The 16931-nt window shown below is 27.0% G+C and overlaps 2 protein-coding genes and 2 long non-coding RNA genes across 9 annotated transcripts in view; 1 reads left to right on the top strand and 3 right to left on the bottom strand.

Annotated features, from left to right (window-relative positions):
- Nucleotides 1-1238, bottom strand: part of LOC107069149 (metabotropic glutamate receptor 6) — a 50313-nt gene extending 49075 nt beyond the window's left edge. For 3 of the 4 annotated variants that reach the window (XM_015326185.2, XM_015326187.2, XM_015326186.2), the window contains exon 1: nucleotides 546-1238. The gene's annotated coding sequence lies outside the window, so the exon portion shown is untranslated. The remainder of the gene's footprint in view (nucleotides 1-545) is intronic. The other variant, XM_089172341.1, reaches the window with a different exon arrangement.
- A 2066-nt stretch (nucleotides 1239-3304) lies between these two features.
- Nucleotides 3305-4716, bottom strand: LOC149032690 (uncharacterized). Its single transcript, XR_016176448.1, has 3 exons — nucleotides 4584-4716; nucleotides 4308-4370; nucleotides 3305-4186 (listed from the first exon to the last, which is right to left on the bottom strand). It is a non-coding gene; the product is annotated as an uncharacterized LOC149032690 (long non-coding RNA).
- A 44-nt stretch (nucleotides 4717-4760) lies between these two features.
- Nucleotides 4761-14892, top strand: LOC107069114 (dnaJ homolog subfamily C member 5). 2 transcript variants are annotated; one of them, XM_015326110.2, is made up of 7 exons: nucleotides 4761-4957; nucleotides 6332-6470; nucleotides 6691-6843; nucleotides 6937-7068; nucleotides 8175-8231; nucleotides 9473-9644; nucleotides 11678-14892. In XM_015326110.2, the coding sequence occupies exons 1-7, from the start codon at nucleotides 4938-4940 to the stop codon at nucleotides 11746-11748; spliced, it is 744 nt and encodes a 247-aa protein (XP_015181596.1). In that variant the 5' UTR covers nucleotides 4761-4937; the 3' UTR covers nucleotides 11749-14892. The 2 variants fall into 2 exon arrangements, with proteins under 2 accessions (XP_015181596.1, XP_015181597.1); XM_015326111.2 differs by lacking the exon at nucleotides 8175-8231 and having other exon boundaries at nucleotides 4763-4957.
- On the bottom strand, nucleotides 9454-16168 carry LOC107069115 (uncharacterized). Of its 2 annotated transcripts, none has more exons than XR_016176436.1 (3): nucleotides 15928-16168; nucleotides 15667-15774; nucleotides 9454-9587 (listed from the first exon to the last, which is right to left on the bottom strand). It is a non-coding gene; the product is annotated as an uncharacterized LOC107069115 (long non-coding RNA). The 2 variants fall into 2 exon arrangements; XR_001476079.2 differs by lacking the exon at nucleotides 9454-9587 and adding an exon at nucleotides 10320-11752.
- Between the last annotated feature and the right edge of the window lie 763 nt (nucleotides 16169-16931).

The raw sequence follows: 16931 nt of genomic DNA, 5'->3' as shown, positions 1-16931 counted from the left end.
AAATCTAATTCTAATTCTTAAACAAACATTATCATTATCTCGTGTCAAAAATAACGTTCAATTTTGTTCCTTACAACGAAAATATAAAAAAAAAAAAAATTAGATAAATATAAAAAAAATTAACAAAGGAGTTGGTTGGGAATGTAATAAAAATCGATATCGAAAAATCGATGATACTCGGTTTAAATGTTTTACAGAAAAATGGAAATTGTTCGTTTAAGGACGAGCCCTGTACTCTTTTTTTTTGTTTTGTCCTTTTCTTTTTTTTTGTTTTTCTCTCTCTTCATCCTTCCTCCCTCCCTCCCTCCCTCCCTCACCCCGTTAACATCGAGAAAAGAATCGTAGTTGTAAAATCGTATACATAAATCTGTCTCTTTCCCTGGAACCTTTTTTATCACTAAGCATTCAAATAAAAATAAAATATATATATATATATTAGTACGAATGGGGGTGAGGGAGGAAAAATAGGTGAGGATGGAAAAGAAAAAAAAAACAAGGAAAGAAAAAGAACCCAGAAAAGGGGAAAATTTTCTCGCGTTGTTTACCTCAACTAACAAGTTGCATACGATTATGAGAATGATACTGATGACGTCAACACGAACTCTGCAGCTTCCTTCTCATGGTGCGTATCGAAGAAAGATTTGAATTAAAATACAAAAAAATAAAAAAGAGAAAGAAAAAAGGAATTTTCTTTAAGTAGAAGGAAGAAGTAGGAAGGAATAATGAATGAATAATAATAATAATAATAATAATAATAATAATAATAATAATAATAATAATAATAACGTATCAACCTATTTATTTATCTTTAATTAAAAAAAGAAAAAAAGAGACAAATTAATTACAAATCCAAAAAATCATCAAGGTAATAAAAATTTGTGTCGAAACATATAAATTAATAATCTTTGTGAGAATAATGATTAATAATAACGAAAAAAAAAACAATACAAAACAGAAAGAGAGAAGGAGAAGGAAAAGAAAGAAAGAAAGATGATTAAATTAATGGGATTGGAATGTACGATTAAAGATATAAATATGATGTGAAATGATGATGACGAATGATAACGATGACGATGCTGATGACGACGATAAGAATGATGAGAATAACTATGACGTAATTATGATGGAGAAAAAAATGAAGAAAAGATAACGGTAACGATAATAACGAGAATACGTGATTATGATGAAAAAAGATAAAGAGATTCGCGGTAACCGGTACCGCGGGCTAGACTGAAGTCGAAACGAACCGAGCTTACCCTCTTATAGATGGAATATGCCTGCGCATGCGTCCCCATCACCAAGTTCCACCCTCGCATTAGCTTCAACCCTCGACGACGACACCTCCAAAGTCGAGGTGTTCCCTCGTGTTCCCTTCGTGCTCCGTCGATACTCTCCAAGGGTTATTCAAATTCCCCATTATATCAAACGGGTATATAATCTTATCTTATATTATATAATAAACAAAAATAATTCGTTATGTAATGTTTATTATATGTATTATTTATTTTTATTATTATTATTATTATTATTATTATTATTATTATTATTATTATTATATTATTATTTTTATTAATATTAATATTAATATTAATATATTTCAATATAATTTTTTATATTATTATTATTATTATTAAATTATTATTAATATTAATATTTATAATATTATATATTAATCTAATATATTAACACTAAATCTACCACGCGAGTTCAAATTACCGCGTATTGTAATTTGTAATAAAATATGATAAAAACGCACAAAATGTATGTTACTAATTTTTAAATAAAAAAAAAAAAACGTAAAATCTTATTCTGTATTAGAATATATGATTATTTTTAAACGATTATTTGACCACTCACAGTAGGAATAGGAAAATGTATACACGAAATTTCGGCAGGTTTTTAGTGTTTATATTATTATTATAATATTTATTTTACAATTTATTTTTAAACGTTCACCCATAATTTTCTATCCCCATATTATAATATATTTTCCTTTCTTCCTCCACCCATCTTTCCTTCTTCCGATCTTATTCATTGAAATTTATTTTCTATTTACGTATACGCGAAATTTGTTATACTTTTATGTAAAGAAAATGAAGAAAAGAATTTAATGTGTTGGAATATTAAATTTTATGTAAAAAAAAAAAACAACATATCGTCTTACGTAATAAAAAAAGAGAAATATGAAAGAAAGTATGGAAATAAAACTTGATTATATTTTAAAGATATAGAATCTTGCAAATTTAATTTCTTTTAATATCTTTTACGATTTTGATTTGTAATGTTTCTCTTCTTTTTCTTTTTCTTCTTCTTCTTCTTATGTGAAAAGACAGAGGAATAAATGAAGAAATGTAATTGTCAAATAAGATCTAATATTGATTTTCGTTAAACGATCGATTTCAATAATTCGTAAAAAGATTAAATCCTATAGAAGATAAATAGGATGGCAGAAAAACGTCGATCGATCGACGCCAAATTCAATGACGATCAAGATCCTAGCTATTAACACGATTCGACGGTACTTATCGAATTATCCTTCTATGCACACAAGCATCAAGTAAATTATACTAACGCATTCTCTCTCTCTCTTTCTCTCTTGAATGAATGAATGAATGAATTAAATGAGCATTAATACAATCTTAGATACAATGAAAGATACTAATTACAAAATTACGTAAAAGAATTTAATTTTGATCGTTTATAAATTAGTGTATTTGATTATTTGATTCTAACGTAAACGAGAAAGTAGAGGAAACAAACAAGTACAAATAAAAAAAAATAGAAAGAAAAAAGAAAAGAATAAAAATAAAAGAAGAAAATGTGAAACTCATTAAGGTGATTTGTTCTATGATATGTAAGCGTCCTAAGGGTGTTGGAAAACTAGAAGAGACGAGAGAAGTGCTAAGTTAGATTGACCGATAAGGATGAAGTGTGTACGATTCATGTTCTAACCATACTCAAAGAGGAAGAGGAAAGACCCTTGGATATCCCTTGGGGGATATAATCCTAGCTATTTTCGAAATATTACCGAACGTATTTTGTTTCCTCCTTTCCTTTCCTTTCCTTTCTTTTCCTTTCTTTTCCTTTCTTTTCCTTTCCTTTTTTCTTTATTTTCTTTTTCTTTTTTTTTCCTTTTTCTTTTCTTTTATATTTTTATTTATCATTATATATCTTATACAAATAATTATCAATAAAACTTGTTAAAAAAAATTAAAATGTATGAAAATAATTATTTATTAGTTAATTTTGTATTAAATGTATATTACATTTGTCAAAATTTATTGTTTCTTTACTAGGTCAACTTTTTAACATGAACGATTCATATAGAGCAAATGGAAGATGATTGAAGTTATCAGTGCACATCATATCGGTGCATGCTATACTATTTATTGTTAATATACAATATAGGAATGTTGTGAAAGAAGCATTTGAAGTAAAAGATTGACGAGCATGAAAAGAAAAAAAAAGGTAAAAGCATTGGGTGACTTGGCACGCTCTATCGCATCTAACAAAAAAAGATATCCCAAATGATTGACGTATGAAAGTGATGAATATACATATATCTTAACGATCGATATTTTCTTAACCTGTTGAAAAGTTCGTCAGATTTGAATAAAGGAGATGTGAAGAGACAAGGGAAGAAAAGAGTTTGAAGAGGTTGAACGGTGTTGCAGTTTGGTGCAGTGAAAAGTAAAAAAATCTTCTTTTAAGAGAATGATCATCAATCTTTTCATGAATTAGATATGTGCTAAGGCATCAAGAAGGCGACACTGTGGTAGCATAATTTAACGCTTCGATGTACTTTCCTGATGCAACTACGAATGGATTATGCAGATTTAACTATAGAATGCAGGAGTTATATCAACGTTGTAACTTGAATCGTATATATAACAATTCTTTTATAATAATCTTGAAGAAGATTTTACATGTAAATACCAAATAAAGAAATTTAAATAGAATAAACGAGTTAATCAGTAATTGCTGATTAAAACTATTTCAATAAAGTTATTCATATTTTATCTTGGATTATCGATAAAAAAGTTATTGGAAAATTAATACGAAGATTAGAGGCTCCCACCATTTGAGGTCATTAAATACAGGAAAAGTTTCTTCGTAATCCTTGCAACATCTCTTCCAATTCTTCTCCCCTTTATATTAGCTAGCTCCATAATCCAATGTTTATACACTATAAAAATGATCAAAAGTTCATTATCTCTATTGCTTGAGATCAATATATCATCTATAATTCGTTTAATTCATAACTTTGTTTGATCACGTATAAAAGAAGAAGAATTTATAAAACTTACCATCTTGTTTTATATGGACTATCTGCATTACACGTAACATCATATGATGCAAAATAAATAATTCTAAAATAATTATAATAAATTATTATAAAAAGAAAAAATATATAATTTTTTGAATGATGAAAAAAGTTACCGACAATATAAAAAATTACCGACGTGATCAAAAGTTACCGACGGAGTTAATAATTACCGACGTGATATAAAATTACCAACAATATCGAAAATATCGATAATTATCGATGCTTGATATTTCAAATGATAAAAATAACCACCAACCTGTTTATTAAATGTTATTTCTTATGATAAGAAAATATGAAATATATTTCGAAGAATAGATAGCGCTTTCTTGTAGAATACTTATACGTAAGATCGTAAATGCGTTGTGGTAGCTCCTTTAGCTAACGCTTTTGTGTCCACTTTTGGTACTAAAATATTGAATTGCTTTCGATGCCTGCCCAAAACCATAGCACGGATAAGTGCGCGTATTTTCCTTGTAAAGAAGAAACCGTTGAAAAAATGTGTGCGTAGTGAAAGATCCATCGTTTGATTTAATCGTATGTGTCCGGTTATCCGTGCGAATTTATTTCAATCAATTTTGACGTATTTTCTAAACAAAATTAACAAAACACCATGGATAAGAGAAAAATGTCGTAAGTAATACACCCGCTGTGCATTGAAAAAAAAACATAGTTTATAGGATATAATCCAATGTAAGGATGGATATCACGTTAATGATCTTGGACTGCTCAGTTTTTTGAATGAAATTTCTTTACCTCACACATTATACGCCCCAATGTGCATTGAATCATTCGAATTCGTAACTTTTATCGATTTCAAAGAAATCGATTAAAATGTTATAACTCGTAGTAAAGCATAGGTTATGTACATAATAAGAAAACGATTTATCCAAGTTTCCATACAAAAACATCTTATTTTACTATCAAAAAATCATTTCATTGCTCATTATTTTTTAATGCTTTTTTTAATTATCTAATAGATCTTAATTACTATATTATTTCTTTTTAATTTGTATAAAATATTGACTCAAATATTTCCACTCTGAGGAAATTTAAAAAGAAATGTTACTAGCATTATATAGCCATAAATTAGTAAAATTGCATTCTTTTCTTTTTTTTTCATTTTACTGTAAATACGATTTATTTCTTAATTTATTTTTTCTTTTCTTTTTCTTGTAATAAATTATATAATCTTGTAGTATAATTTTGGTTATATATAACGTTATGGAGAATGTTTCGAGAAAGAATGCGTCTATCTTGAGAGAAAATTTTAAACTTATTCTCTAGAATACAAATTCTATTTCTATGAATTGTGCATTTGTTTCTATCTATAAAATAACAACATTGTTATTCTTTGAAATTTAAAAGCAAAATCTAATTAATTTTTTTTTCTTGTCTTATTTGATTACCTTGAAAATAAACTGATAATTAATGAGATAGTTTGTATACCATATTTTTTTATCATTATAAAATTTTTGTAAGAAACGTATTATATTTAAACGTATTATTCATTATTTTTAATCTATTTACTTACTATAACGGGAATCTTGATATCTTACTATATCAAAAATAAAGATAAAATTTGTATTATCTAGTAGAATTACAGAAGGTATGACTAATCTTTAGTTATCTTCTTATGCATATTATACAACTTTTCCTTATATATATATAGGATGTTCTAGTTATTTTCGACATTTTTATATATTTTATAATTGAAAATAAAAATAAAAATTTTACATGAAAACGATCTTTTAAAGAAAAATCTGAGACACCCTATATATATATATATATATATATATATATATATATATATATAGTATTAGGTGTGACCTATCATTGTCAAGATGAATCAGGTTTTAAAAGATAAAGTCAGATATTTGATCTTTACAGTCGCATGCAATTTTTGTTTGCATAGCAGTAAATGTAGATAGATAATTCATTTAGTTAATTAAATATATATATTTATATAATATCTTTATATTATTAATGGAATAATTAATGTCATAGCACTGCGGGGGATTCCCTCTATCAAATATTGGATATACCAAAGACAGCGACACCTGAAGAAATAAAGAAAACTTATAGAAAACTAGCGCTTAAATATCATCCTGATAAAAATCCAAATAATCCTGAAGCGGCAGAAAAGGTATAACTTTTTTTATATAATATTAAAGAGTTCATGCGTGTGCTTCAATCATATGTAATATTTATATATACATGTTGTACATGTATACAGTTTTCTCCCTTGTTTATAACTTTTATACTTTAGCTATGAAAGGAACAAGATTGTTAATTATATTTGTTGATAATGTCATTTGATATATAACTTTTAAAATCCATTAACTTGTTACGTTTTTGTTTTCTAGTTTAAAGAAATAAATAGAGCGCACACCATATTAACGGATTTAACAAAGCGAAATATATACGATAACTATGGATCACTTGGCTTGTACGTTGCCGAACAGTTTGGAGAAGAAAACGTTAATGCTTACTTTGTTGTAACTTCTGGATGGTGCAAAGTACGATTTTTTTCTGCTTTCTTAACTTATTTACATCGTAATCTTTAAATTTCGTTTTATACAATGCGATTTATCTTATGAAATTCTTTCTAGGCACTACTCCTATTTTGTGGAATAATCACTGCTTGTTATTGTTGTGCCTGTTGTTGTTGCTGCTGCAACTGCTGTTGTGGGAAATGCAAACAAACTCCTCCCGAAGACAGTGGTATATACCATAATTTACAGGTAATATTATTTATTAAGATATTTGATAATAATTAATAATCGTATTAAACAACGAATAACGCAAATTCAAACTACAGGTCTATGTTTAGGTCAACAATATGTCTTCCATTGTAGAGATAGTAAATTAGAAAAAGTATAACGATAAATACATATAAAATTAGATTTCGATATTTTACAGCTTTCTATAGAATCAAATGTGAGTTTTAAAGTGTTCTATGAAAACGTTGCCAATGTATACAAAAGCTTATCAATGTTTTGCACTAAACGGATTACTAACACTTTCATAAAGATATACATTGTGCAATGTAAGTTAGGAATTTAAAGTCACGAAAAACTGTCTGTTTCATCTGAGGTATAATGAAATATGTGTTGCACCTAAAACCGATCGTCTAGTTTGAAAGTACTTTTAAAAAGTTCTAATTAGGAGCTAGCAAAATTTTCAGGAATATTGTGTCGATAATACAGAAAGAAAGTTTAGTTCTTATAACACTTTCAGGGCGTGTCATTTTAAATGGCATAACGAGTGTAAAAAGTTTATATATTATTTAAGATCTCTCTAATTTAGTTTAAATTATTATTCTTATATATGGAACTTTGATTACAACAAAAAGAGGTCGTTGTTTAACAGTCTGTACAGAAAAAAAGTACTTTTTATAAACAATAATAGGGTAAGAAAAGCACATTGTGATTCAGTCTTGTAATTTATCTAGCAATTATTGTTTCTCTATACTTGTGTGCATTTTCTGCAAGAGTAATTCTTTCATCCGATCGTAATTAGTATTAATAAGATTTAAAATAATATTGATTCGTCTGGTAATTGCCCCCGCTTTGTTAATTCGATACCTTTCAGCACACATTTTCTGATCATACATTCTTCTTTTTATATATATATATATCATCTTCATGGAGGTAGATACCATTTTAATTTAAAGAGTAAAAATGTCATACTTGATTATTATGCTTGTTGTTCGCAAAACCGGCACTACTACTATTTGTATATTGCACGCGAACATTTTTTTCATTGCCAAGCATGCGAAATTCTGCTTAGTTTTGCAGAAAGGCATCTATAGACTAGCGGTTTTGTTTATGTTGTTGTTGTATTATAGCGGGACCAGAATCCGGACGTCAATGTTGTGACAAGTCAACCCTTAAGGTTCGCAAAGGTAAGTTTTATTCTCTGGAAAAACATTCATGAACTTTTCTTCGTCCACTCAATTTGAGATCACATTGACAAGTTCTTAAAATAATGTTTTCAATAATATCATCATACGTCAATAAATTCTTGACTTTTTATACCGAACTTGTAAAGGTGATTGTGCATTTGGGTGAGACATTGCTTTTTTCTAATCTTATTTTGCTTCTCTTCCTTTTTTATTTTGCATTAGAACTATAAAACCAAAACATAAGCCAGCATATATTAAATGTCATTATGCATGCACGATTAAAATAATCCTTATATAAATTCACCGTTGTCAAACACATATTGGTTACACCATATATCACACACGTTCATTATTAATATGCTTATTTTTATAGTTTTCAAACGTTTATGCCCTTTTCTTTTTTAATCAATATCCATGATACTTTATAGCGATCTATATACAATTTTGAGCTTGCAATTATTGTTTTTCTTTTTATTTTTGACAAGAAATTTAAATTTATTCTCGTTTTCTGGACTAAACATCTTATCGACTGGCAAGTATAAGTACTCGACAGATCCTTTAAAACGATCTAAATTAATCGTTTCTGTTGCAATATATTGCACGTTCAAATTACAAGCTGCATTGACCATATTTTAGCATGTAAACCTGCATTTTTAATTATTAACATATTCGAGAAATTATTTTCAATGCCAGGATTAAAATATGAAGTATATTTCGTTATTGGATACAAATTTGATAATAAAAAAGCACAGAAAAATATTTTGTAAAAACTATACACGATGTTACAGTACTGTTAGGCAAAATGTGGTATAGTAAGTTACAAATTTTCTGTTATCTTTAAGACACGTACTGGAAGTGATTAATTATCAATTTGTATAAGAATACGATTATTATTAAAAACAAGCATACAATATTGCTGATTCCACTTAAGAAATCTGATTAGGTATTACCTATAAAAAAAAAAAGAACAATTTCTCTAAATTTACAGGAGCAAGTAATATCGTCTCTTTTGTATCATCTTCTGTTATAAAATGCATTATTGTATAGGTCATGTTTCTAGTGCAAACAAGTCAATGATGCTTTTTTTAAACACTAATTATATATATATATATATATATATATAAGTTTTGTATTATATAGAGTGCAGATAGTAATTACTTCTCTCTATATACTTTTTTATCGACGACAAATCAGATATTTTTTCTAAGAAAACTTTTAAATATTTCTTTTTTTTTCTATAGGAAGAAGAAAGCGATGAAGAACCAGTGACTGTACAACCTCAGGGTGCTGCATCGCAAGGTGCCACCTCTAATCCTCAACAGGTGTTTGCAATGCCACCACCTCCATCCTCAGCACCTGCGAATGAGAGTACGAACCTGAACAGCGGTGGGGATCGTGTGATTTATACTACTGGTATTTCAACTGCTTAAGTTTAAAAACTTAAGAAATAGCTTTTATTTAGACATCCAAGTTTAATTTTGACACCTTTTTCTTTGTAATCCTCGTTTTCTTGTATCATTAAATGATAGAAAATGGGGTTTAAATTACCGGCGAATAAAAAACGAGACTCTTCTTTTATTTTCTTTCATCTTATTTTTTATTAAAGTTTTTAAAGTTGCAATTAAATATAATCGTGAATAGCACAAATTTTTAAAAATACTTTATCAAGTACTGCACAAAATAAATTATGCGATTTGTAATGGTAATAGTTAGAATCTCATTTTTATCGCCAAACACACTATGCGCTTTTACTTTTAATTATTATTTTTCTATCCGACACAAGGAGTCCTATAAACAAAAAAAAAGAAAAAAAATATACAGGACAATGCGTCACTTTGTCTTGAAATTACGAGTATATAAATTTGGAAATGAAACCAAAAAAATAAAATAAATTTCTTTTTATATATTTGTGTATGTGGAATATTTCAAATACTAAATACGACATTAAATTGATATTAATAATGGAAAATTATTGATCGACGCATGTAATAATCATACGAAAAATATGGCCATTCAAGTATTATTGAAGACATCTTGTGTTAATCTAATGATAATATTAATTGATTTCCTCGTTACAGCTGCTTATAATTTCTTTTTAATCGTTTGGTGATTGTGTCTGCGTATTTGTTTGCCTGAATTTATTTATCACTCTATATTTATATATAAGATTTTGTTTGCGTTATTATTACTACTTACTTTAGACGTACATACGTACGTACAATACTTGGCCATTTAATTGTTTTTTTCTTTCCTCTCTTTCTTTGCGGCTTTTTCTTTTTTTGATTTATGTATAGACAAAAAAAAATATTATTTCCTGATGCGTTATTATCATGTATAAGCTCTCCTTAATTATATGTAAATATGTATGATAAATTTTAATTATCTTTATTTTTTTAATCCATTAGAAAGAAAGAAGAGCGAATTAGATAACAAAAAGAAAAGTTATTTATTTAGATCAAAACAAAACTAGCAGACAAAAAGAAGCTATATATTTTTAATCTTTTTTTTTGGCTATACTGCGCATTTTTACTTGTAATTTTTTTTTCTTTCTTTCTGTGTGTACTTTCTCCTATCCTTTGTCAGCGATAATTTGAAGTATTTTAATTTTGTCTGAAATGTTTAATGGACTTCAACTAAATATTTGACTTTTTATAAATAATGTATAACTATTAAATTGATATAAATATGTAACAGAATATTTTTTACTGTATTTAGATTATATAAGCATTGCATTATTACACAAACTATCGCTGCCAAAGATATTGATCAATAGAAAAATGTTGTTCTTTATTACAGTTTTTATTATTTAATATAATTACATATATTTATTTTTAATAGCGATAAAATAATTAAATCTCATCAAGAATAATTTAGAAATAATAGTAAATGCATCAATATGCAAATTAGGTTTTTTCGAATTATACATCTAAATTATTCACTTCTTGATCAGTTATTTTTATCGTTCTTAAGATTACATATCTTATACGTATTATTTTTATTATGCCATTTAAATAATACATAAAAAAAAAAAAATTCAATCAATCATTCCTAATAATTATAATTAAATTACTTAACTGTTGTATATATACATATGAGGAGAAATCTTATAAAGACATACAGCTTCAAACATAAAAATTCAATTTTAATTAGAATATATTGATTGCAACTATATCTTACACAACCCTGACACAACCATCTTATCCATAAATAAGCTTTCCTCTTTTTCTTTAATTTGTTTGTATTATACATCCTGTTTTTTAATTGTAGATGTATTATATTGTAATATTTGAGAATCATACTATTAACCCTTTGACTGCGTAACAATTTGAAATAGCATAATTGAAGACGGTCGTATCATTTGTTTATAGTCATTTTTCGCATTCAAAGGGTTAACAAAATTAGATCTAAAATGATAACTCATAACTAACTCAATTTTTCCCTCCTAGCTGCTTCAACGAATCCTTTCATAGCATCGACAACTGGAGTAAGCAGTGGTACAGGACCAACTAAATGGTAGTCGTCTATTGATTAAGAAAACAATGAAAACTACTAACAAATAGATCTATTGCGATAAATGCTACGGTGATGATGATGATGATGATGATGATGATTATAACGACAGCAATGAATAATCTCTTTCTTAACAACTAAAATCACAGACTTTTGCGTACTTAATCAATTCGAGTCCGTGATAAAATTATGTGCTTCTTCTTCTAATTACTATTACAATACACGATACACAAATACTCTTTTCGCTTTTCTTTCTCTAGATTCTAAACGCTCGTGCTTTTTTCAAAAGAATTTATAAACACAATATAAAAATAAAATTAAAAGAAAAGTAAAGAGAGTAACTTAAAAGAAAAAAAAAAGAAAGAAAAGAATAAAAGAAAAAAAAGGAAAAATTAATAATATTAATGATAACTATAATAAGCACTTAAGTCGTTCTTCCCTTATGTCGCACTTCCTTTATGTGTATTAATTAATTAATTAATTATTATTATTATTATTATTAGCGAATATATATAATTGTATATCTCGTTTCTCTAATTTCAAACCAAAGAGAGATGTTAATAATGTTAAAAGTTGCTCTTTTACGTTTACATTTTAAGATAGTAAATATCCTATAAATCATAATATTATCTACAATGAAATGAAATTCGCATTCCCGAAAAATCATTTCAAAAGAATTGAAAACAAATATTGTCACAATTGGAAACACCATAAAATTCTTCTTAACGTTCTTCATTGGTTTGCTTTCATTTGACGATAAGTTAAAAAAGATTTGCGTCGAAAAAGAATTGGATGTTATTTTATGTTATTATTCAAGAGGATACTTAGTAAAGAAATCAAATTAATTAGGATCAAGGAGAGGAAGAAATCAATTAAAATAAAAATTAACAAAAATTTGCTACAGTTCACAATATATATATATATATATATACAACGTCGCAACGATATTATATGATAAAGATAAAAAAATGAAAAAAAAACAAAAACGAAAAAAAAAGAAATAAAACATAAAATGAATCTTGAAATCGTTGTAAACTTACTACATTTTATGTACTGTTGAACGGTGCATTCCATTTACTTCTAAGAGTTAAACTTTACAAATCCTTCGAGTTATTTATGTACAATATATATATACAAAATAATAATTAAAAAGAAAAAAAAAGAACGTAAAGTACTAACAAAGCTTTTAAAGATACAAGGAGAAGAATGATTCAATTAAAGGAATGAGATGACACGTGCTATCAACAACACCACTACAATAACAACAATAATGACACAAAATAATTACGCACGCGTTTAGCTTATATACATACATACTTCAAAAATTCATTAAGTTGATACATTTGATTCATACACTCATTCATTTCGATTATCTAACAAACAAACAAAAATAAAAACTAAGATAACAAATAGAAAAATCAATAACACGACAATTTTTAGAGAAAAAAAGACATATTCCTCTATTTGTTGTATGTATGTGATTAGAAAATGATGTGTAAGAAAATAAAAAACAAATAACAATAAAATAAAAAAAGAAATAACTACAAAATGCCTACAGTGTCATAAGAAAAAAAAATCAATACCAACAGTTAACGAACATTATACGAAATAATTTCATATTGATAATCATATCAATATGAATAAACATTTACTATTACATTATTTCTTCTATAAAAACTCTAATTAATAAGATCCAAGGATAAAGACAAAAAGATTGATTAGATAACTAAAAACAGATCCTTTAACTTGAAGTAATCGTTGATGTTATACATACGCATGTATCGAAAAATAATATCCTACGATTTGGCGTATATTAAGAAAACAATTAGAGTACTAAGCGAATTATTACTTATTAACCTACGATAACAATAACAATAATAATAATATTAATAATAATAATAATAAATTAATGATAATAATAATAATAATAACAATAATAAAAATACTAATATAAATAATAATATTAATAATATAATAACATTAAAATAATTCCTAAAATTGTCTACTTTAAGATAAATTTAGCTTAGAAAGAGAATGCTTAAATCTGTCGGGTACAGGCTGAAGAAGAATTATTTTCAAATGTATGATATAATTAGTAGAGACATTGTTGTGCGATTGACAAAATTAGATCTACCAAGTGGACAATTTATGGATTTACTCATACGTATACTCTATTCAAAACGAACTCTAATAATTTGAACTCGAAGAAACAGGAATATGTGTGTTGAAAAAAATAAAAAGGCAAAAAAATTAACATTCGTTGAACAAGTTGCAGCATGTTAAATGAGTGCATGACGTACATTATATAATATATTATTAGAAAAGTGTTTATGGAAGTTAAATGCTTTGAAAAATTCACTCTATTTTTTTTCTTTGCATTGATTTAATCTGTACGTCGTTATAGTTTTTTTCTCATCTATTTAGGATCCATCTATGAAACTTGTTAATGGCTTATTTATAAAATAAACCGCCATTGTAAGGATATATTTAATAAATTATTATATCAAAACTGATTCTAATAATAACAAGACTCGGTTGTGTTAATTTTAATGCAACGAACAATAAAAATACACAAAGTGCATGAGAGTTAAAAGTCTATTAGATTAATTGATACGTTTATAAAAAAAGAATTCATTCATTTTAGGTAATTTACTTAAGGCACATGCAATTTTTATTTAAAATCATTTTCATTCGGATTATCATTATGATCTCTAATTGCATTTCTATTATTTTTTTCATTGGGACGGTTTCTTTTACTCGTATTATCAGTTACTTTACACAATATTTTCCTGGAAAGATTTAATTAGCATTTTCTTAGAAGAATAAGTAAAGCTATTAGAATTTTTTTGTCATTATGTTGTAAACTGAAAATTATTTGTATTTAAATAAAAATGATTCCAAAGCGGAGCCCTGAAGTGCAAAGGGTTAAATGGTTTTAAACTTTTTATCAAATGTTCAATGTTTCAATCTTCTATATTATATCCAGTATACATATATTCATATATATATAGAATGCATTTGTAGATAATTTTACATTGAATACATTGCATTCTGTTTCTTATGTTAGATATAAAATATGTATTATATTCATGGATATGTATGTATGTATTATTATTATTATCACTCAATTAATTAAATATACTTATATATACAGAGTGTCTAAAGATTTAAATGATCTATGTTAATATAATATTTTCTTCTTATTTTTGGGCATAAAATATGCTGACATAGTTTATTAAACCTCAGACACATCCTGTATATATTTAATCAAATATTATACTTATGCAAAATTAAAAAGATCATTGTAAAATCATGTAACAAAGTATAAAGATTGTAAATAAATTAGACAATATTAACCATCAGAAAATTTTCTTTCTGCTACGTATGAAATAAAAAAAAATAAAAGAAACATGAAATAGAAAATTATAATAAAAATTAAAATTTTAACTCACTTTAATAGAAAGACTGTTATCGCATTGACACAATTAAATAAATCCTCTCCAATTTCAATAATAAATCTTTCATAAATCTTTTCATAAATAAATTTTTAGTCTAACTAAACAATCTTAAACGATAATATTATATTAAAGTTTAATGATAAAACTAATAACGATCACTACTATGATTTATCTTTTGGAAATGTTTTAATTAATTTAGAACGATCCATCCCAAATAAGAATTTAAAATACTATGAAAATAAATTAAATATTTTAACAACAACAAAAATACACATTTTACTTCTTCGTAGCACGTTTTTAATCTGAAAGATTATTCTTCGAATAAACTGCAAAACTTTGACTATCGCAATCCGTAGAAAAACGTATATACGTATTATAAAAAAACAACAGTATCGTTATTTACAACCTTATACTATATGATTTCGAAACCAATTCGTATTAATAAGTCATTTAAAAGAAAAGAATACCTAGAAAGATAACCTTATAACTTTCTCCGTGTAGAGACATAGAGAAAATCCTGACGAACGCCACCTATGAACAGGTTGAAATCTTTTCCTAATTTGAAGGTTATATACCTGCAAAAAGAGACATTTAAATATTATAAAAGTAAGCAATTAAAGGGAAATAAAAATATTAAATATAAAAACAAAAAAAAGGAAAACAAAAATGATTACAGCCATAACCTAACATTATATGTAAGAAAACGAAATTTAAACATAAATGAATACCTAGTTCAAATTCTTTAAAGAAGGAAAAGAAGAAAAGAAGAAGAAGAAGAAAAGGAATTTCTCATAAATTCACCAAGTTACATTTTGAAGTTAAAGAAACGATGATTCATTCGTAAAACGTGCGCCGAGCGGATGCCATAGATAAAGATTTTGAAGAAAAAGCCATTATGAAGAGAAATCGAGAAGAAAAGACATTAAAAGAGAGAGATATGAAAGATAGTTTAAAAAGAAATAAGATAAAACTAACTATCGGAGCTTGTCGGAGACGGCGAGGGGCCACAGAGAGGAGTGGAGAGGGTCACTTGGAAGGGAGATCGGAACTGCTCGGCAGGTTGGCCGGCGACAACCGAGGTTGTCATGGAAGAATGAAAAGAGTGGGGGAAGGAGCTCGAGTGGAGTAAGTGTAGGGATGGGAAGGGTAGAAGAGGGACAGAAAGAGAGAAAGAGAGAGGTGAGAAGGGAAGGAAAGGGGAAGGAGGATGAAGCTGATGGCGAAGGGGCCTGATGTGAGGGGGCCAGAGCTCTCTCACACATTGCATCGCTACGACGTACCGTCATCGAAAAAAGAAGTTTATATATCGTTTTCGAGAAAAAAGTTTTTTTTTTTTTAAATAAAAATAAGATCACGATCATTTTTTTTCCTTTTCATTCTTCTTCTCTACAAAAAAAAAAAGTTACAATAATTATATATTTTTCTTATGACATAAATTAAATGTATTATTTTCTAATCTATTTTATTATTTTCTCCTATGTCTCTCTCTTTTTATTTATTTGTCTTTCTTCTGTTATATTACGAATGTCGTCACATGCGTCGCGGTGAAACTCGGCTGCTATCGGATCGACTTACGCGCGCATCTATATTTATACGAACGCAGGTGAAAACGCGTTAGATAGATAGATAGATAGATAGATATATAGATACATAGATACATAGATCGATAGATAGATAGATAGATAGATAGATAGATAGATAGATAGATAGATACATAGATACATAGATAGAT

The sequence above is a fragment of the Polistes dominula genome, unplaced genomic scaffold, assembly GCF_049000335.1.
Source record: "Polistes dominula isolate Pdom_NZ unplaced genomic scaffold, Pdom_raw_medaka contig_73, whole genome shotgun sequence".
Lineage (NCBI taxonomy): Eukaryota > Metazoa > Arthropoda > Insecta > Hymenoptera > Vespidae > Polistes > Polistes dominula.
The sequence above is the reverse complement of the archived record's forward strand: the minus strand, read 5'-3'. Positions and strand labels throughout refer to the sequence as shown.

Coding starts and splice junctions, on each gene's coding strand:
- LOC107069114 (XM_015326110.2), top strand. CDS start 4,938: ATGGATAAGAGAAAAATGTC. Junction 4,958..6,331: donor ATGGATAAGAGAAAAATGTC/GTAAGTAATACA, acceptor TTAATGTCATAG/CACTGCGGGGGATTCCCTCT. Junction 7,069..8,174: donor GTATATACCATAATTTACAG/GTAATATTATTT, acceptor GTTGTATTATAG/CGGGACCAGAATCCGGACGT.